Source organism: Odontesthes bonariensis, chromosome 24 (assembly GCF_027942865.1).
Source record: "Odontesthes bonariensis isolate fOdoBon6 chromosome 24, fOdoBon6.hap1, whole genome shotgun sequence".
Lineage (NCBI taxonomy): Eukaryota > Metazoa > Chordata > Actinopteri > Atheriniformes > Atherinopsidae > Odontesthes > Odontesthes bonariensis.
The window spans coordinates 8,077,581-8,096,424 of record NC_134529.1 but is presented as its reverse complement, the minus strand read 5'-3'; the positions used below and the strand labels follow the sequence as shown (position 1 = coordinate 8,096,424).

At 38.2% G+C, this 18,844-nt stretch overlaps 1 protein-coding gene across 1 annotated transcript; it reads left to right on the top strand.

Annotated features, from left to right (window-relative positions):
- The first annotated feature begins 3,820 nt into the window (after positions 1-3,820).
- LOC142375038 (adenylate kinase 7-like) lies at positions 3,821-11,097 on the top strand. The gene is made up of 18 exons (XM_075458956.1): positions 3,821-3,904; positions 3,983-4,138; positions 4,494-4,608; positions 4,724-4,818; positions 4,904-5,014; positions 5,177-5,260; positions 5,365-5,453; positions 5,534-5,624; positions 5,776-5,853; positions 6,363-6,512; positions 7,162-7,290; positions 7,513-7,618; positions 7,934-8,062; positions 8,147-8,218; positions 8,298-8,495; positions 8,784-9,001; positions 9,098-9,256; positions 9,339-11,097. Exons 1-18 carry the CDS (start codon positions 3,821-3,823, stop codon positions 9,372-9,374), a joined length of 2,100 nt encoding a protein of 699 aa, XP_075315071.1. The 3' UTR covers positions 9,375-11,097.
- Positions 11,098-18,844: the final 7,747 nt, after the last annotated feature.

Here is an 18,844-nt window from a genome sequence, read left to right as displayed (position 1 = left end):
CTGTGAGTGCAGTAGGAATGTAAATACCCCCTCACACAAACACACCATCGGCACATTGAAGAGTTTTATTTGTAGCCATATGCCGTAATATCTTAGAAAGAGACACTACTAACCTACTTGACTAATACTATTCTAGGCTTTTATGTAACAGTGGTACATTCAAATATTGTATCTTGACTATTTGATAACACAATTTGGGTGTATTTTCTTCTGAATTTTTGTGCATTTTTGAAGAATTGATCTTCCACTATTTAAAGATAGTCTTTTAAGTACCTCTTATTGCTTCCCAAAATATTTGTCTTTAATAAGCTACAGTAGATCAAGAGCACAATCTTTTTTTTTTGCAGTTTTACAGTTTTTTTGGGGCATTTTGTCTCTTGGGTGGTTATTTTTTGGATGTGAGCATGATTATGTAGTTTTGTGAGTCAAAACAGACTTGAGGAATCAGGGTCCTGTACAAGAAATAGTGTAAAACAAATGACCAGAGATTGAGGATGTCAGCAACAAGTGAAACAAGCAGGATAGACTTGCATTGATATTAGATGTACCATGCACGGATTATGTGCAGTCATATCTAAAGTCGGTGTTGTTCCCTGGTCACAGCAAGGCTTCTATATTTAAATTTTTACAGCAGCAGCATCAGTGATAGTGCATGAACACAGAAGTCCTTTGCCCTATGATAGTCTGCAACAGCAGTCGGCAGTGGGATGAGTACTGAAATAATTCACTTATAAAGTCATAAAAGAAAGAAGTTTATTCAATCTATTATGCAGACTTTAAGAATAATCTGTTGAAATTAAGACATTAAGACCCTCTTCAACTCAAGAATAAACATGTGCGCATGGATTAATGAATGTTACATGTAAGTGGTACCTCAAAATAGTAGTTAGTTGTGATGATGTCAATTTCATCAACATCGTAACTATAGTGCAATTAATTCTAATTATTCATAGATATTAGAGCTAACTTTTTCCCATACCTGTTGAATTAATAAAGTAGGGATATCATATAATGTAAAAATGAAAATATATAAAATTGCTTGATGAACAGTCACGTGTAATTTTCTTTATTTTCCGGTAAATAAATTAAATTGACAACAAAGAAAACAGAAGAGCACAATCATATAAATGAGTTTGCATCACTGTGTCATGGCATTTAGTTTTATCGGATGAAAAAAACACCTATTGGAGTTTTAGAGAGGGTAGTTGTTGAGTTACAAGCGTATGAGCTTGTTTCTTTTTAAACTTGATGTTTGCCAGCTACTTTCACTTCAGTCAGTGTTTGGTAAGCTTTAAGTATTAAAGGCTCTGTTGTTAGTGTTGGAAAAACATCATGTCTTGCCTCAAATGGACCTTCTCACAATGACTACATAAAATCTTCATCTGGATAAATGTTTGATGAGTCAAAATGTGGTGCAGGGGTGGAAGGAATGTCAAACCGGGATAGTTGTGTTGGTTGTAACAAGAAGAGAAAGGAAAAAGTTTTTACCATCTTTACAAACAGTCATTTTCATCAAACCGCTGCTGTGTTTTGTCAGCAGCTCCCTTCAAGTCAAAGAAGCACTTTTTGGCAGAATCCTATCTTTATCAACAGGTCTTTATCAGGATAAGGCAGATTGCTCCTAAATGGGTCATGCTTTTGAGGGACATTCATCCTTATAAGGCAATGTAGGAAGCACAAGGTTTGTCTGTCTTGACAGCTGCCTCCTCTGCACTTAACCCCCCCCCCCCCCCACACACACACACACTTCCAACACACATGTACACACTTAAGCAGCTGTTAGCATCAACTGCTTTATAACAGTCTGTTTAACATAGACAGAGGTCTGTTTAGCATTTGACCAGTTATAGTACATTTGCCACACAGAGTAGTTTGTTAAATGTTTTGCATTTTAAATAGAGAGACTGCAAATCATGCAATTCTTTAGCATTTGTTATCAATTTTAGGATAACATATGAAACAGTCAAACAAATAACATTCAGGCAGAATACTGCACTTTAATTGACTATTTCCATATTTTCATGTATTTTGTTTGAGTGCATAATAACTAGTTTCTTGATTGTCATATTCTGCCCACTTCCACGATAGCAGATTATTACTGATATTTAAACCTTGTCACTGAAGTGGCTGATTGGGCAGTAAACTTTGGGAAAAGCCCAGGACAGTGATCTGTGTCTTTTCACAGTTCTTCACTGCTGCTCGTGGCACCAACAGATGTTATTTTAATGTGCTACATGCCTGCTGCAAGCAGCTGAAAGCATTTGACAAACTGTGTGCTGGCTGAGATGTTAATCAGAGATATCACATCAGTAGTCATTTTGTGATTGTATATCATTGTACAATAACACCTAAAAAAATACACAACATTTGTAACAACAAGAAACACCATAAAAATCAGTTTCTAAGAAATTAATCTGATATGGCCTATCATAGATTAGATCCATTTTCAGAGTGGAAATGAATGGAAAAAACTGCTGGCATTACTGTTTTATCGACTTTAGGTGATTTTAAATTGAATAACTATGGACATTGCATTGTTGGACAAAATCAAAGACAGAACTGGCCATAGAAATTGGCCTTTAAAACATTTTATCCATGGAAGTTGCAGCCCTCGGTGACGTCCTTTTGTACAGTGTAAATATGTAACTATCAAACATACACAGTTAGTATACATTATCTATGTCTCCAGGAAACAGTTTTAATGTTTCCCTTTTTAAATTAAATGATATAACTGTAATAATCATTTACTATATCTATTCAATACTGATATGCATGAATATTTATTAAAAACTTGTTAATTTAGATAAGAGGTTATTATTACTATACATGGCTAGAAGCAACCAATCATCCCCTACCCACGTCAGTATCACTGCGCTTTGAATATATGGAGGAGTGGTTTAACTGAGTGCTGAGACCTGTGTAGAGCAGACACCACCGAGGACTGCCAGCAGTTTCTCAGATAAAGTCAGCTCTATAAATATGTGGGGTGCTTTCAAAGTTTCCATGTTAGCACTCAATTGTCCTGCACCATGAGGGGGGGGGGTCTGTTGGCCCACAGGTGTGGCTGGTTTGTGCAAATAAGGGGGGAAGAGTGGTATGCCGAGCTGTGGGAGGAGATTAAATGGGCAGTCCCTGCAGGAAACACTGTTGTAGTCGTAGGAGTGTTAATTTAACACCACATACAAATAAGTACAAAATATAAGGCAAACTATGTAGCACATTTTAAGACAATAGATCAGTTGAAGTATCGTATAGAGGTCAAATCACTGATGTGACTGGTCCAGCATATCACTTTATGAAACAAAATTCTTATGTTTTACTACATACAAAGCACAAAAAAAAAAAAAATCAACATCAAATCAGAACTGCACTTTGCACAATATTCCTATAATGGATGCAATTTATATGAATGGATAATAAACGTGTTCAATGATATATATTTTTACTGTAAAACAATTAAAAGTGGAACAATAACAATTCATGTTCATGCTGCATCATCCATGGTCCAATTAAAAACGGTGTATAGTGTACCACCACTTCAGATTACGCCTAAATGCATTCAAAATTAAACATTTGAATAAATAAAACATGTTGGAGGCCTTCTTGATGGCGTTAGGCTACGACTATTCTTTCACGTAAAATGACGCATTACGTTTTTCTTCCACGTTTTATTGGCCATAGCAACCGTATGGAGTCCATAGCAACAGCGCAGACGACGAGGAAGAAGTTGTATTTGTCTCATAACTGTTGATTCAGCAAAAATACTCGGTGTTGTGGTATATTCAGTCATTCCAGTGATTTGAACCAGTCATTTTTCTAAATGGCGGACAAAAAGCAATCAAGTCATCTCAAACGAATTTTTGTCAGCGACGTCGATACATATTCCTCCAAACACATCGCCAAGGTAAAGAATGAAACGTCAGTATTTAATGTTACATAAAAGTGCTTATTCCGCATTACATTTTCTAACCTACCTGAACAGTTTTTATCAACATGTGAAGCTGGAGAGACGTCTGAGGACGGAGAAGAAGAGGAGACGTTAGCCTCACCTCGAGGTGAACCTGCTTTCCACATCGTGGGAAGCGTGTCCTCATCCTCCAAAGATGAAAAGGCGGCCTTTCTACTTGAACAGTATACAGTGAGTCACGCGTTAAAAAAGCAAGTAGGCCTATTAGGCTACTTGCTGTACATCTTATTTGTCCAAAGACCAGTGGTCAATATTAAATCTTGCTGGAAATGCAGGTGGAATTTAAGCATATAAATGCATCGATTCATCACTGTAGTTTCAATTGGCTATACAAATTATGTTAGTGTAAATGAGATGATTTAGATTAGTCAGTATATTCACTTCTAATGCTTTAAGTGAATTTGAATGTAACTCGTTCATTTGAAACAAATTATTCTTTGGTAAGAAAAGTGGGACATTAACCGTTTTAACTAATAAATGTAAAATAAACTGAGTGCCTAATTGGGTGTACAATTTCCTTTGGTAGTCACCAGCCAGAGATGAGCTTTTTCAGCACCTACTTGAGTGTGATGTGGTGGTGTACAACGTCTCAGAAAGTTCTACACAACAGCAGGTTGAAGAAGCAACATGGGCCATCACAGGTAAGATCATGAGATATGCAAATGATATGACAGACTGGTGTACTGATAACCACATGAAGGATAAATTCTGTTGCCTTTTGTTGTCCCCTTGTATTTTTCTATCTTTCACGTACAGCCCTTCACGATGAGATGGAGAACTTCAAATCTCGGAAAATGTTCATCCTCGTCTCCACGGTGATGACGTGGGCCATGACCAAACCTCAAGATCCTGTGAGGCTTAAGAAAGATAAAGGCAAACCTCAACTTGTCAGGTTTTAAAAACTCAACTAACATGTACACAATTTTCTCTGCTCAGGATGACAAAGACGCTCCGATATCAGAGGAAGACTTCAGAAAACGGAGGCCTCACCTCAGTTTCAGAGACCACAACGATCTGGAAAAACTTGTGCTCAGATTGGCCGGAAAGGTGGGTGTTAATAGTCCTCCAAAATACATTATATTCCAACACAATAGCTGCTATTTTACCATTTAAATGCAGTGACGATTCTACATTAAGATGCATTTTTGTATTCAGATGATGTCATATTGTTGAAAATGACAGTTTTCAAGTTAATTTTCAATTTTACAGAGAAAGACTAAGCTCACAGGTTACGTTGTAGCTGCTGGCCTTCAGTACGGAATAGGGGAGAACCTCTTTCACTACTTCTTCAAGGTACAAGGTACCTGGTACAGGTACAAGCACATTAGACTAGATGCCTTTATCTTTGCTGCATGCATAATTTGTGTTTGTTCTGTATTTTTCTTTCATATTTACAGGTTTCTTGGTTGATGCAATTCCCAAAGGTTCCCATATTTGGACAGGGCACAAATTACATTCCCATGATTCACGTGAATGACCTTGGAGGGTAATTTCAAGTAACTATTATTCCATATACATAATCTGAGTTAATCAGTTCAGAATTGAACTGAGTATGTTTGTTCACAGAGTGATCCAAAACATCATTGAATTGAGGCCAAAGTCAAAGTACATTCTCGCCGTTGATGATTCCAGGAACACTTTAGAGGAGATTGTAAAGGTAGTACTAAAGTCCTAAGCAACTATTCAATATTGCTCAGTTTAAAGAAAAAGAAAGTGTCTTCTCTCTATTGCCATTTGTGACCTTATATGACCTTTCAACAGCATGTAGAAACATGTAGTAAATAACACAAAAGCATCTACTTCTTTAGATGATAAGTGATGTGCTGGGGCCAGAAAAAGTTCACACGTTAACGGTGGAGGAGGCCATCACCATGAAAGCTTTTAGGGTACAGTATTTGATCTTTCTACTTTTATCAAAACTTTTAAACTGCATTTGATTCTTTTCAGGTTATGATTCAGTATTCAGATCCAGATATTTTTCCATTTATAAGTCACTGGTGTCAAACCAAAACAAAACCTCTCTTGTTATTAAATGATTTGATATAAACCTTGTCTCCATTTACTCTTTCAGTATGTTTGCTCCAATAAAACCTCAGTAGCACTATTATTGTCATTTGCAAAAGAGAAACTTTTGCAAGGCTGGAGTTCATCTCTAACTTCTGTCTTAAAGTGAGGCTTTGCCATGGTGACAAACATAATATTTACCACTGCATACATAGAAAAGAAAATGTGAAATATTGTCTGAGTGCTTTGCTCCAAAGGAGTCAGCTGCAGTTTGTTAGTGTTTACACGGAATGACTGCATAATCCTGCACCTCTGTGGTACAGTGTATTATATTTCACACCGTAACATTTAAAATAAAGCATTGTATTGTTACGTTTGTGTCTCATTTCAGCCAGAGGAACTGGACTGTCTTAGTATCAACCTCTGTCTGGATGCCCTTAATGTAAAGGACTCTTTCAACCTCAACTGGACATCTAAAGCCGGGATGGTTGAAAACATGGAGAGCGTTGCACAGCAATACAAAGAGACCAGGCAGCTGCTTGTGAGTGTTAAGAGTCCTACAAATGTGGGATAGCTGCAAAAATGATTGTTATAACCAACTGATGGGCCAGTTTGTGGTTTCCTGAGCCGTGTGAAGTAAATGTTGCCATGCACACTAGTTTCAGGCTTGCGTTCATGGAGCAGAAAAGAACTGGGCAAAGTTTTTTTCCTTATGCTACTCGTCTACAAATCACAGAATGGTTTAGGTCCAGAATACATGAATGACATGCTAGCAGAGTATAAACCCAGTAGAGGTCTGAGATCTGCTGACTCAGGTCAGATAGTGGAGCCCAGAGTTCAAACTAGACACGGTGAAGCAGCTTTTAGCTGTTATGCTGCACACAACTGGAACAAACTACCAGCAGAACTGAAATCAGCCACAACTGTAAGCACTTTTAAATCCAGGTTAAAAACATTTCTCTTTGGGTGTGCGTATGGTTGAGTTTATATCTTTCTTTTTCCCCTCTTCTTTGATTGCTTTTAACTGTGTTTTTAATTTTTATCCTATTTGTTTTCTCTTTAAATTGCTGCTTTATGCTGTTCTTTTAAATGCCTTGTCTTTATGTAAAGCACATTGAGTTGCCTGTGGTATGAAATGCGCTATATAAATAAAGATGCCTTGCCTTGCCTTGCCTTGCCTTATTCTTCAGCCAGTAAGAATCTGCATAGTTGGTCCTCCAGCTGTGGGGAAAACAACCATTGCTGAAAAGCTCTGCAAGTATTACCAGATACACCACATCAGCATCAAAGGGATCATCGAGGAGAGGATTAATCAACTGGTCAGTGGAGGCAGAATTGCATTTTTGAACTAATTTGATTTTCCTCCCTTCGTTCATGTGGTATAGAGGACTCATACTGCCCCCTTGTGGATAGTTTTCAGTGAAAACAATATGTAATGAGTCATGGGTGGCTTATCAACTTAGACTTTTTGTTACACTGCATGACATATGAAAGCGCACATTTACTGTTCATTTGTCATGATTTGTTCCCGTGTGCTGCAGAAGGAGAGGATCAGTGGAGATGACCCTGAATATGTCAGTGCAGAGACTGCAGCTGCTGTGCAGAAACAACTTGAAAGCATTAACAAAAGTTTGGAAATGAATCAAGGTTGGTCAGAAATACCACAGCATGAAATAAAAGTCACCAGCGTGTCAGGCTGAGAACTACAAAACTATTTGGGAAAATGTTGCCCAAAACTGTTTGATTGCCACATTCTGACTGGTGAAAATGATGGTGTGCAAAGATACACAGCTGCATAGGTCTAATGTTGGCTTAATCCTAACACTGAATCACACTAATAAAGTCTTGGGAGCTCATTTGAGAGGCATTTTACTGAAACAGTTGAATTCGATATATCCACGCTTGGGTTTCTTTTGTGTTTTGTTGAACACAGCCCCTCGGTTTGTCACTTTGTTTCTTCAGGCCGACTGGATGAACACCAAGTTTTTGACATTTTGCAAGAAAAACTGAACTCAAAGCCTTGTAGGAACCAAGGTTTTGTTCTTGATGGCTTCCCTAAGACTTACACACAAGCAAAGATGAATTTCTCTGGTGAGTTTCAGCCATTTATCTATTTGTTGTCAATGTGCAATCAAGACTTTATGGTGTAGACTATTAAGTACTTCTGTTTCTCAGTTGAGGATACAGAGAACCAGGCTTCAGATTTGATGTCCATAACACCACAGTACAACAAACTCACCACTCCAGGTTTGTACCACTGACATCGACTCATTTGCTAAACTACCAGTTTGTGCTCAAACTCTTGTGTTTTTTATATGGATTGCAGATCATGTTTTTGCCCTCGATGCGTCTGATGATTTCCTGACAAAGAGAGTACAAGCACTTCCAGAGAGTGTGGCTGAGAAAATGCGCTACACCCAGGAGGAATTTGTGCCTCGCCTGAACAGATACAGACAACTGAGTGCCGCTGAAGAAACATTGTTGGACTATTTTGATCATCGCGAGATTCACCCGGAACGTATTGGTACATTCTGCAAAGCCTACATCACTAGTTTGCATCTAGGGGAGCACATACAACACTCTGTCCTTCATCTGTTGATTTGAATAAGGAGAAACTACTGTCACAACATATTTTTAGTGATGTTAAAAAAAGATAAAATAAATAGGAGACAGACATATAGCAGATGTTGTATGTATAGAAAAAAAAGCAAATTTACTATATAGACAGTTTAACACACATTAGACACAAAATTCAGTCATGGAATGATCAGTGACTGTCTCTCTGCATTAAGAGAACATTGTTATTATCCAGAGGTCAGCATGGACGATCCAGAGTACGCAGGTGTTATGAAGAGGATCACAGAGATTGTTGGGGTCCCCAAGAACTATGGCCTGAGTCCAGAGGAGCAGGAAAAGGAGGACCGAAAGAGAGAAGTTGAGAGGAGAAAGACACTGACTGTAGAGGCTGCTGAAAAGAGACGAAGGAAAGAAGCTGCACTGGCTGAGATTGCAGCTCAGTTTGAGGAGTGGGTAAGTTCAGAGAAGAATCCTACAAGCATTAAGAACATTAAGAAAAGAAAATGTGCACGTTCTGTTTTTAATGATAAGTTGAATTATGGTTATTAGCAGAAAAATCTGTCAGAGGTGAAGCAACAGGAGTGTGAGCAGCTGGAAGCTCAAGCTCTTCCTCTGAGAAACTACCTGATGAAATATGTGATGCCTTCGCTCACTGAGGCTATGTTAGAGTGCTGCAAGATCAAACCCGAGGACCCCGTTGACTTTTTGGTATTTACACAGCAACACCATTCGCATAATACAGGGAACTCCTACAAACTAAACTTTTCTACGTTGCACTTTGTTTTCGCAGGCTGAACATCTATTACGGAGCAACCAACAAGAATAAACATCTCTCTAATGGAGAGTGGGATTCAACCCTTGCACTTGCTTTTAAAACTCTATCAAGAAATATTGTTTTGGGATAAGATTCACACAGCTGCAGTTAAAGTAACGTTTAGGTTGTCAACCTCAGGAAAAAGTTTGAATCTATAAATAATAAAATTTGTAGCTTAGTCATCAGATATAAATGTTACATATTATTTATAAAAGGACACAAGAATCTCCATTTGTAATTAAAATGAGAAATCTTAATTAGAACATTAATTAAACAATAATTTACAGTCAGCAGTGTAAATGTTAATTGTTAAATGGGTTACTGTGCAGATGCCCTGCAGCTCACAGTAGTTACGTGTTCAGTCTGAGGGCCTTTGTGAATTAAAGTAAAGGCAGAGGATTAAAAACCAGCTAAAGAGATGTTGTTAAAGCTGGCAACCTAAAAGGCTGTCTCACTTAATCCTCTAAAAATCATCCTACACTATTTAAACTTGCTGTAATTTATAATCGATAAAGATTGAGGCAAGTGGCAAGGGTCACCTTCAATTAAGCCTTATTTAAAGTACTGTTTATTCTCCGCTTGTGGTCATGAGGTTCTTTTACAGCATGGTGTGATGGTTCAACAGACAGTTTTACACTAGACCAAATGGAACAAAGAAACAAAGTCAGTGAAGTAGCCAGTTGGAGGCGCAATACAAAAAGCAACAACCTAAATCCAAACAGTCCAAATAACCAAGCAAAAAATATGGTCCAAGGGTATGAAAAAATCATCAGAAACAAGGAACATGTAAGGATGGTTCAGATGCAAACAAACATAAGGAGACATGTCTACAAAGTTTGATAGGCTGCAGGTATGTAGTAATCATCCAATTAAAAATAGGTGAGAGGCAAAAGGACAAGAAGCAAAACCAATGAAAAAAAACAGGAAGGGTGTATGAAGCTGAATGAAGTGCAAAGAAACAGAGTTATTTGAAATAAAACTGAAAAAGCGAGATGGGAAATCAAAAATATTGTGTAACTGTAGTAAAAATAAACTATAAATGCCCCAAAAAAAACCTATTCTATACACAAACACATGAAGAGTAAACCACCCAAATTTCCCTGACTTGGTGCAGGTTTCCGCTCATTACAGCTCTGTCCTCTCTAAGTCTCCATCTGGTGGGTGACTCAGCTCAGACTGCTGCAGCGCCAACACTTACTGGAAGAAGGATTATGCTGCGATTGCTTCCAGTAAAGATGTAATTATAGTGTGTGAAGCTCTGCAGGTGACAAAGAAGAAACTGGTATAATTTTCATGGACTCGACACATGTATTATAATATCATCAAAAGCACATAAACATGATGTGATAATGGAAAAAAAAAAAACAATAACAACAACAAATGGTGCTAAGCTCAGGTGTTACAGTTTAGGTTTCAGTCTAACTTATCCTTTCTAAAGCAGCTCTTTTGTCTCAGCTTCAGTTTCTTGCTCAACACCCTTAGGCAGTTTACCTAGTTTGCTTCGTAAACTGTTTACATATCGCATCCAAGAAATGGCCCTCAGGAATAATAAGGTTTACCTTACCTTAAACACTAGGTGGTGCAGAGAGTCTTGCTTTAAACTTCACAGAGGAAAGACTGAGCCTGCCACTTACATTTTTCTCAAATTTACCCAAAGCCTAGGCAGTGCTCACGTTATATGCTCTGAAATGCATTTGTTTCCTTTCTGTGAGAAATTAATTTGTGTGGTCGTACAAAAGGCCTTTGTTCTGATGTAATTGTAAAACGTGTCATAAAGTAAGAATGCGTTGCTCGGTTGTTGTGGTTATTTAAGGCAATCTGGTGTCTGACGTTTCTTTTGTAGCTTGTTTGTGACTGAAGGTCTGTCTGCTGCTCATTTACAGCATATGGAAAATAATTCACATCATAGAAACAGCTCCATATGTTCAGCAGGCAAGAATAGTATGTTAACATTACAGCTGAACATCCTTTTTTATTTAGCCTTCATATACACAAAGCTTAAGTAATGTTTGTTTTTTAAGTGTAAAAAGATGACAAGGGAAAGAAAAGCTGTTGGCAGGTTCTACTGTGATACCAGGTCCATATAAGGGGGCTAAAAGTTTTAAAACGCCTACATGGCACACGGGTGTTTTAAGTTACTAGTCCTGATTGATATAATTAACACATTTTTTCATTCACACAATCTCATGATTCTTCCAAACTGGAGGTTATCAGAATAACACAAACACCTGTATAGATATGTAAAGTCTCTAATTCCCACAGTAAACACGCTGAGCCCTGACGGTTGGAGACATCTCCTTGTAGAATACCAGGGTGAAAGCAACAGCTTTAACATTTACAGTCAGCGTGATTCATATTGTTACAAATCTTCTTTGTGACACTGATGGAGAAATAAAATACTGGCAAGGGGAGCTTTTGGCAATTAGCAGTGGGCGAAGAGGCCGTCTCAATCAGCCTCAATTAGTGTTGGCAGTGACACTGTGAGAACCTCAGTGGTGTGGCAGCAGCGAATTAGGACAGACTTTCCCTGGAGGCAGCAGGTCCAGCTCTGTCTCTAACATTTGATTTGAGAGAAATGACGAGATGTCCTGCCAAACACCCACATTTCCCATAACTCCTGTCTTCTTTATGCACTCTATATGTGGACTGCTCAGCTTTTACTAGACACTCGAGTCAGCCAGCCCCTTACTCATTTTCAGAATTTTTTTGCTGTCAGAGAAGAATTTTATTCTACATGTTGAGAAACATTTTTTCTCTCTTTGCACTGGAGCAGACAATAAGTAAAAATACACAAGTTTGGGGCATTTTTTACTAATTCAACTTTCAGTGACGGATTTTGTCAGACAGAAGAAATACTCTGAATTTGTTGAAATTAACTTTAACTCATTTGAAATAAATGATCATTGTCATGTCGCCTCTTTCGTAGTGAAACTTCTAACCTGCTCCATTGCATGCTGGGGGAAAAAAACACATCAGGCTTAATATTTTAAACCTTGTTGGTATACTGATACATAAATACACACATTGTTTTTCTGTTATCACCAATGCTGCATCTCTGTTTACCACTATTATGACTATTCAGTCAAATCATTTAGTTTGTTTATTCAACACAAATGTTTGGCTTTTCTCCATCTATAAGTTGTATTTCTATTCATATCGACCTTTATCGATAAGATCCTGACTAATATGCTTTATAAACAAAACAAGTTGATAAGAAAGATGCATATAAATCGGTGACTGTGATTTAGCTTAATGAAATTATAACCAACTTTTTTATTGCTTACACAGGCCACATGCATTTGCTCTGGTTATTAATGTCAGAATTATAATTGGTTGCATAAGCCTTGTGAGTCTGCGTTGTCATGGCGAAATGAGCCACACACTGTGACAGAAAGGACCACCAATATAGTTTTGAGTGCTTTGCAAAGTGTTTCTATGTAAGTGAAAAGAGCGTTGTAAATATGATTGATACGGAGACAAAACCTGAGATCAAAATGATGGAGGACTTTGAATATGGGTGTGGTCACACCTGTCTCCCAGCAACAGCCGCCCCCCACCCCCACCTTATGTGTAATGCGCTTCCTTACTCTACTACGCATTTTAAACTCTATGCAGCGATGACCTCAACTGCACTGTTGACTGATAAAAAGTAAACTGTAAAAGAGTTCAATAACATAAATTTGGGATAGAGAAAAAAAAAAAGTTCAGACAAGCTCGAAAACCTGTCGCTACAAACAGCCTTCACTGAGTTCACTGTCTGGTCCTGAAACATGGCTGCTCTCCAGTGGAAAAACCTTCATTCGTGTTGCCAGAGACAGTGGAATAGTTACAACTTTCACCTGTTTGAGCAGTGCACAGGGAAGAAAGGTCTCATTCTGTGGTCCAGGGCGTCAGCTCAGGCACCTCAAACCCAGAAGATTTAAGGGGAAATAAAGTCCTCTTCCGCTGTCTCTGTTTTATTTAAGTTGTCTGTGTTCTTCTGGATATCACATCCCTATTTCAAACAGTTTATGAATAAGAGCTGTGGATATAAAATGTCTGTGACATTCACAAGTTGTTATTGTCACTTTTACAAGTATAATAATTAATTAGTGGTGTGCACGTCTGTGTCAGTGTGTGTACGTGTAGGAAATATGTTGTCATCCTTTCCGTGCCACAGTCCATCCTTCACCCACATCAAATAATAGACAGAGAGGATATTTCCTGTTCACTCGTGTAAAATTATAAAGATGCCCATGGTGCCCAGTAGTCTGCACATTGCTTGTGTACACGTGTATGTGTACAATTGTATTAATAATATTGAAGGGACATAAGTCTGTTTATACAAGAAAACCTCTAAAACTGCATCATTTCACCACATTTTAGTGTGTCGACTTTGTTTAAGCGTCAGGGTCATGAAACAAATGTAATCTGTGTATGTTTGTGGGTAAGTCAGTGTGAGGGCTCTGGTAGCCTCAGCCACGTTGTTTTATCTGCTAAGCTTCCAGTCACAACAACCTCTTCCACCCCTGTAGTGGTCACACGAACACACACAGGCACACTCACATGTTGGAAATACCCAACACCACCGTCGCGGTGGTCACCCAAACATCTGCTGGTGGTGGAACATGTAAGAGGAGGACCACACACACACACCTACAGATTGTGGCCCTAATTGGACAGAGAAGTGCAGTGAACCATCTCTGTGTTTGTCATTATGAAAACACACACAAAAATACCACAGGTAATCCTCTATCCTGCTCTTCACACTTTTAAGAAGAAATTATTAAGCCATTCCAACACCACATGTCAGCCATATTGACCTCCTGGATGCCAGAGCTGCACACACACTTTTTACAAACCTGTATTTAACAACACTGTTTGCTTTTGTTGGATCATGGAACTGACATGGTAACCTGGCCCATGACAGTGTGTGCATGTGCATACAGATGTGCTTTACTGTGCGTGCAAACCACTCACCCATCAGAGGCCCCAAAGGTCAAACCTCATGTGTTTCAACCAACATCTTGTCAATGAGAATGTGCTTTCAATACTTTCCAGTCCACATTCGATCAAATTAAAGGTCTGCAACCCAGCTGAGGTAACTATTAATCTAATAAATTTCCCAAGAGAGGACTCGAAGCTATTTACTTTGATACTTGTCTTTGAATTTTCAAACTTGTCTCAGATAGCAACAGTAGAGACAATGGAATGAGATGTGAAGATTATTGAACCCTATCAGTTTATTTATATTATCTAGTATTTCAAGAAAGTGAGAACATATGATAAAACTAAAACATTATGTCATTGATCATCAACAACAGCATACTGGCATTTATTTTGCACAGCGCGCAATTGAGTGACTTTCCGAATAAATCCATCTAAATTGGTCTGGGGGACACTTAACCAAGAAGTACTACTCCTTTACCATCTGAGGAGAAAAACATGAAGATTAAAGACTTAATGCACCAAATGGAAATCTTCACAAGATACATAGGCAGAAACTGGATCAGAAGACATAATCCGAGCTATAGATATCTTAAACATTATGATTTTAGGTGCTAATTTTACTTCCTGAAACCAATAATAAGGCAAGATACAAAAAGACACAAGGAACTTTCATCCTCTCATGAAACAACTTTACTGCTCTGGATAAAAATGACGTTTAATACGCCTAAAATCTCAAAGTCCAGTTACTTCAAACGATGACCAATTCATCTTTGATGAGCAATTCAAATGTTGCAAACAGCACATTTCAAAAGGAACATCATCTTCTTAAAATAAGGCAGCAAATAGTTCACTGTGCAGCCCGTCTCCTCCACATTTAGTCTGAATGAGTTTCATTTCTAAGTTTATGATCAAATGACTTGATAATAACGAGCAGCAAACACATACCAGGTGATGTTGTGCTGTGAAGTTCTCTGAGATCATTTTTCTTTTGAGCATGTGGAGTCCTGCTGCTAAATTGGCAGGCATTTGTGTTTTTATGTGTGTTCCTCCGCATTACATGTTTATTATTATGTGGATATTTACCGGCAGAGAGCTGAAGACACTCCATTTATTTCACTCACTGTCAGATTAAAGGCTTAGAAATGAACGAATGTGGGAAAAGTATTTAGATCTTGTTGGTAGTCTTGCGTGTTAACTGTGAATCTGTTTTTTCCTTTTCAAACTTTGTGCTTCTGCAGTACTTGGATGCCAAACACCAGCTGGAAAAATAACACAAAAAGCTATTTTTTTATTGAATTAAATGTAATAATTGAGACCTGTTTCACAGTTTTTGTTTTGATGGATGGATTTACGTTTCACATAAGGGAATGCAGCGAATGGATAGTATACAAACCCACCATTAGCTGCCTGCATTTTTGTGTTTCCATCTAAAGAGTATCCTCTTTCAACCAGTTATTTCACATCTCCAGCCCTAATGGCACTCAAACACTCATTTATTATATTGTCTTGGCAGAGAAGTGAAGCCTTTCTGGGTGAGACAGGGGCCAAAAACTGTGGCCAACATTTGTTTTAAAGCTCTTGGAGCATGAGTTTGAGTAGAGGAAGTGTCAGCAGTTTAACTCGTGACTTCTCCAGAGAATGCAGGCCCCCACAATCAATCACAGACACAAATATCTGAACAGTTTCCAAATGCTAATGGGAGCCAGCCAGGTTGGCTGAATCCTTCGCTGATGGAGAAGAGATTCCTGCGAGTCTGGAGGAGGAATGTTAAGACTGCGAGAGGAGGCATTTTAAATGTGTGATGCAATACAGAGAGTTACCTGAAGAAAGCTCTCACTTTGGCTTTCTATTAGCTATTCAGTGCATCCTTTTTTAAAAAGGAAAGGGTCTTCAGGGTAAGAACCCTCTGAAGAATTTCACCTGAATACCCTGAAAGCCAAAATGTGATGGATCTGCCTACATCAAGAGGACACTCTTGTGTCTTTTTCTGTGTTCATGTGAGTGTGTATCATGTAGGTGGCTGACTGCGTGTGTTCGTGTTTATGTTTTTCAGGTGATGACAGTATAAACACCCCACAATTATCTCTGATTGCATTGGCGACCCCTGACTCCCAAAAAGCCCACAGTCCTACTGCTGTGATCATGACATTTGAGGCCCCTCTCATTTTTATTTTCACCATAATCTGCTCCTCATGGAAATAATTATCTTAGATAAAAAAATGTGAATTTGGGACATTTTGCTGCGTCACCAAAATTCATAACCCTTTAGTCTTGTAATTATTAATATTCCAACCTGAAGACTCTATTAACTGCAAATCTCTGAATCCTGTTTAATTGAAAGTAGTGGGTGAAAAAACACAACATATCAAATGTTGAAAATTTGTTTTTGAAAAGTTGATTTTAGATTTGCTGCCACCAACACATCTCAAACAGTTTGGATCATCTTTTAGAACTGAGGAGACAAAGTGCTTTTGTTTTAAAACTTAAATGCTTTTCCATTTCTCTTGAACAGTTTGGGACCTTCCTTTGTCTTTTTTTTGGGTCTGGACTCCAGGCAGGTCAGTTTAGCACCAAGAATATCACACTGCAGAGCAAAACTGTGTTTGGCATATCACATTCTGGTTTGGCATAGTATTGCTGAAAGAACTACGGCACTGCACACAATGTAAAATAATCAACTTTCCCATGATGAAAGTCGTGGGAATGTCTCTGTTCTTGGCTAAAAACAGTGGTCCCATATCAGACAGAGAGAAGTTCAAAAACTGTTGTTGCCTCAGTAGGTTGTGAACAAATATAATAACCAGGGACAAATTTCTGTCAGTGTGACAGTTGCTACGATCCACGTCTCGTAACTAACCAATAGGAGGGTGGCATTCAGTGATGTGTTGATCAGCACAAATGCTGGAACAGTACAGATCCCAGACATCAATTCAACTGATATCATCATCATTCAGTGTGCACACATCAAACATGATGCAGAAGGCTGGTTCATAGCATACCATATTTATATTTTTACATATTTACCTTTCATTATGCTTTTGTGTGAACAAGTGCCAAAGCAACCTACAATGTCTTATTATATGACACACACATATGATACCATATGTATCAGCCAAACCCATGATGTTTAAGTAGTGTTGATTCTTTAAGCCAACTAATTAGTTTAGGTGCCTGAAACGAACCAAAATTAATTAAAATTAACATTGAAAACAAGGTCTGACCCAGCATCCTAACTGGCTGTCCTGGGTCCACTTCACTTCTCCTCAGTTCATCTAAAATAAACCCAGAATTACACTGAAAAAACAGCGCTGTTTGTGGAACTGGTTTATATGTTCGTTTGAGGGAGTTGTAACTAGCATTTGTGTCGTGGTTGAAGTAGTTCTGTCCAAAAAGTTCTGTAGTTCTGTCCAAAACGTAGATATCAAAACTGAAACATGTCTGGCTGAGCTAACAAGGCATAAAGCAAGGCAATGAGACTGGGTACAAAGAGCAGGGAAGTGGAGAAGTGAAACAAGTTTATGTTTGAGTTCAGCTGATGGTGATTAGGAACATGGATGAAGGTGTGCTAATTGGGAACAGGAAGCAGGTGGTGCACGGTGAGGTGGGAACAGGAGGAACTAACACAGCTGGATGAACTGGAAAAATAAAAAAGATATAGTTAAAAATGAAAGTTCATAACCAATAAAACCAAGACCATGATCATTTGTGGATGCAGCTACAAACTGTATCAGTAGAAATTGTGTTCATGAGCCTAAACAGAGATTTCCACCTAAGAATTTTTATTGCAGTGCTGCATGGGGGAAATTATTACCTCAAGTTCTTTAGAATTTTGGATTATGAGGAAATGTCATTTTCAAGTTTTTGAGATACTTGCCCACACAGTCTTTCACAAAATGGTGAACTCCTCTTCATCTTTACTTCCTCTTTTGTGTAACCAGTCATATTACTAAACTGTTGCCATTTAGCCAGATCAGTCGTGACAAGTATCACCATCCCTGTTTTTTTTTTCTTTTTTAGCAAATACACATGAAATAGGGCTTGCTGTTTTTTTCTTTTATTTAGCTTTTAATTTCCTGTTATGCACAAGCAGATTGTATCAAACATTGGAAGCTAATTTTTTTTCCCAAGAGTAGGAAGTTTCATGTTTTTGTCAGGCCCTTGAGGAGGACAACAACTCTGCCTGAACCGGAGTAACTGCTTGATAAATTACTCTGATCTCTTAAAAACTCAATACATAACAATTGAAATTATTGAGGGTATGTAAATTCAGTTTCATGATTTTTTAATAGCAAATCTGACCCAGAAAAATGTCAGCTTATGTGTGTCTGTGAATGTGACATAAGTGAAATAGTATGGAACATGAACATGGAATAGGCAGGGCAACAAAGGTACAACACAGAGGTTATTTTAATATGTAACAGACAACCTTTCTCCTCTTGCAGAACTGCTGTGTTGAGTCAACTGAGGTCGAGCTTTGGTTTAAATAGAGCAAAGAGTAAAAGACAAAGAACAGAGAGAAAGAGCAGCCAGAGCAAAGCGTCTGTAAACAGCTG

Bases quoted from the DNA above. Each gene is read 5' to 3' on its own strand.
- LOC142375038 (XM_075458956.1), top strand. From the start codon at position 3,821: ATGGCGGACAAAAAGCAATCAAGTCATCTCAAACGAATTTTTGTCAGC. The intron at 6,513-7,161 runs GTGAGTGTTAAG...CTTATTCTTCAG, and splicing joins AAGAGACCAGGCAGCTGCTT to CCAGTAAGAATCTGCATAGT. The intron at 8,219-8,297 runs GTTTGTACCACT...TATGGATTGCAG, and splicing joins CAACAAACTCACCACTCCAG to ATCATGTTTTTGCCCTCGAT.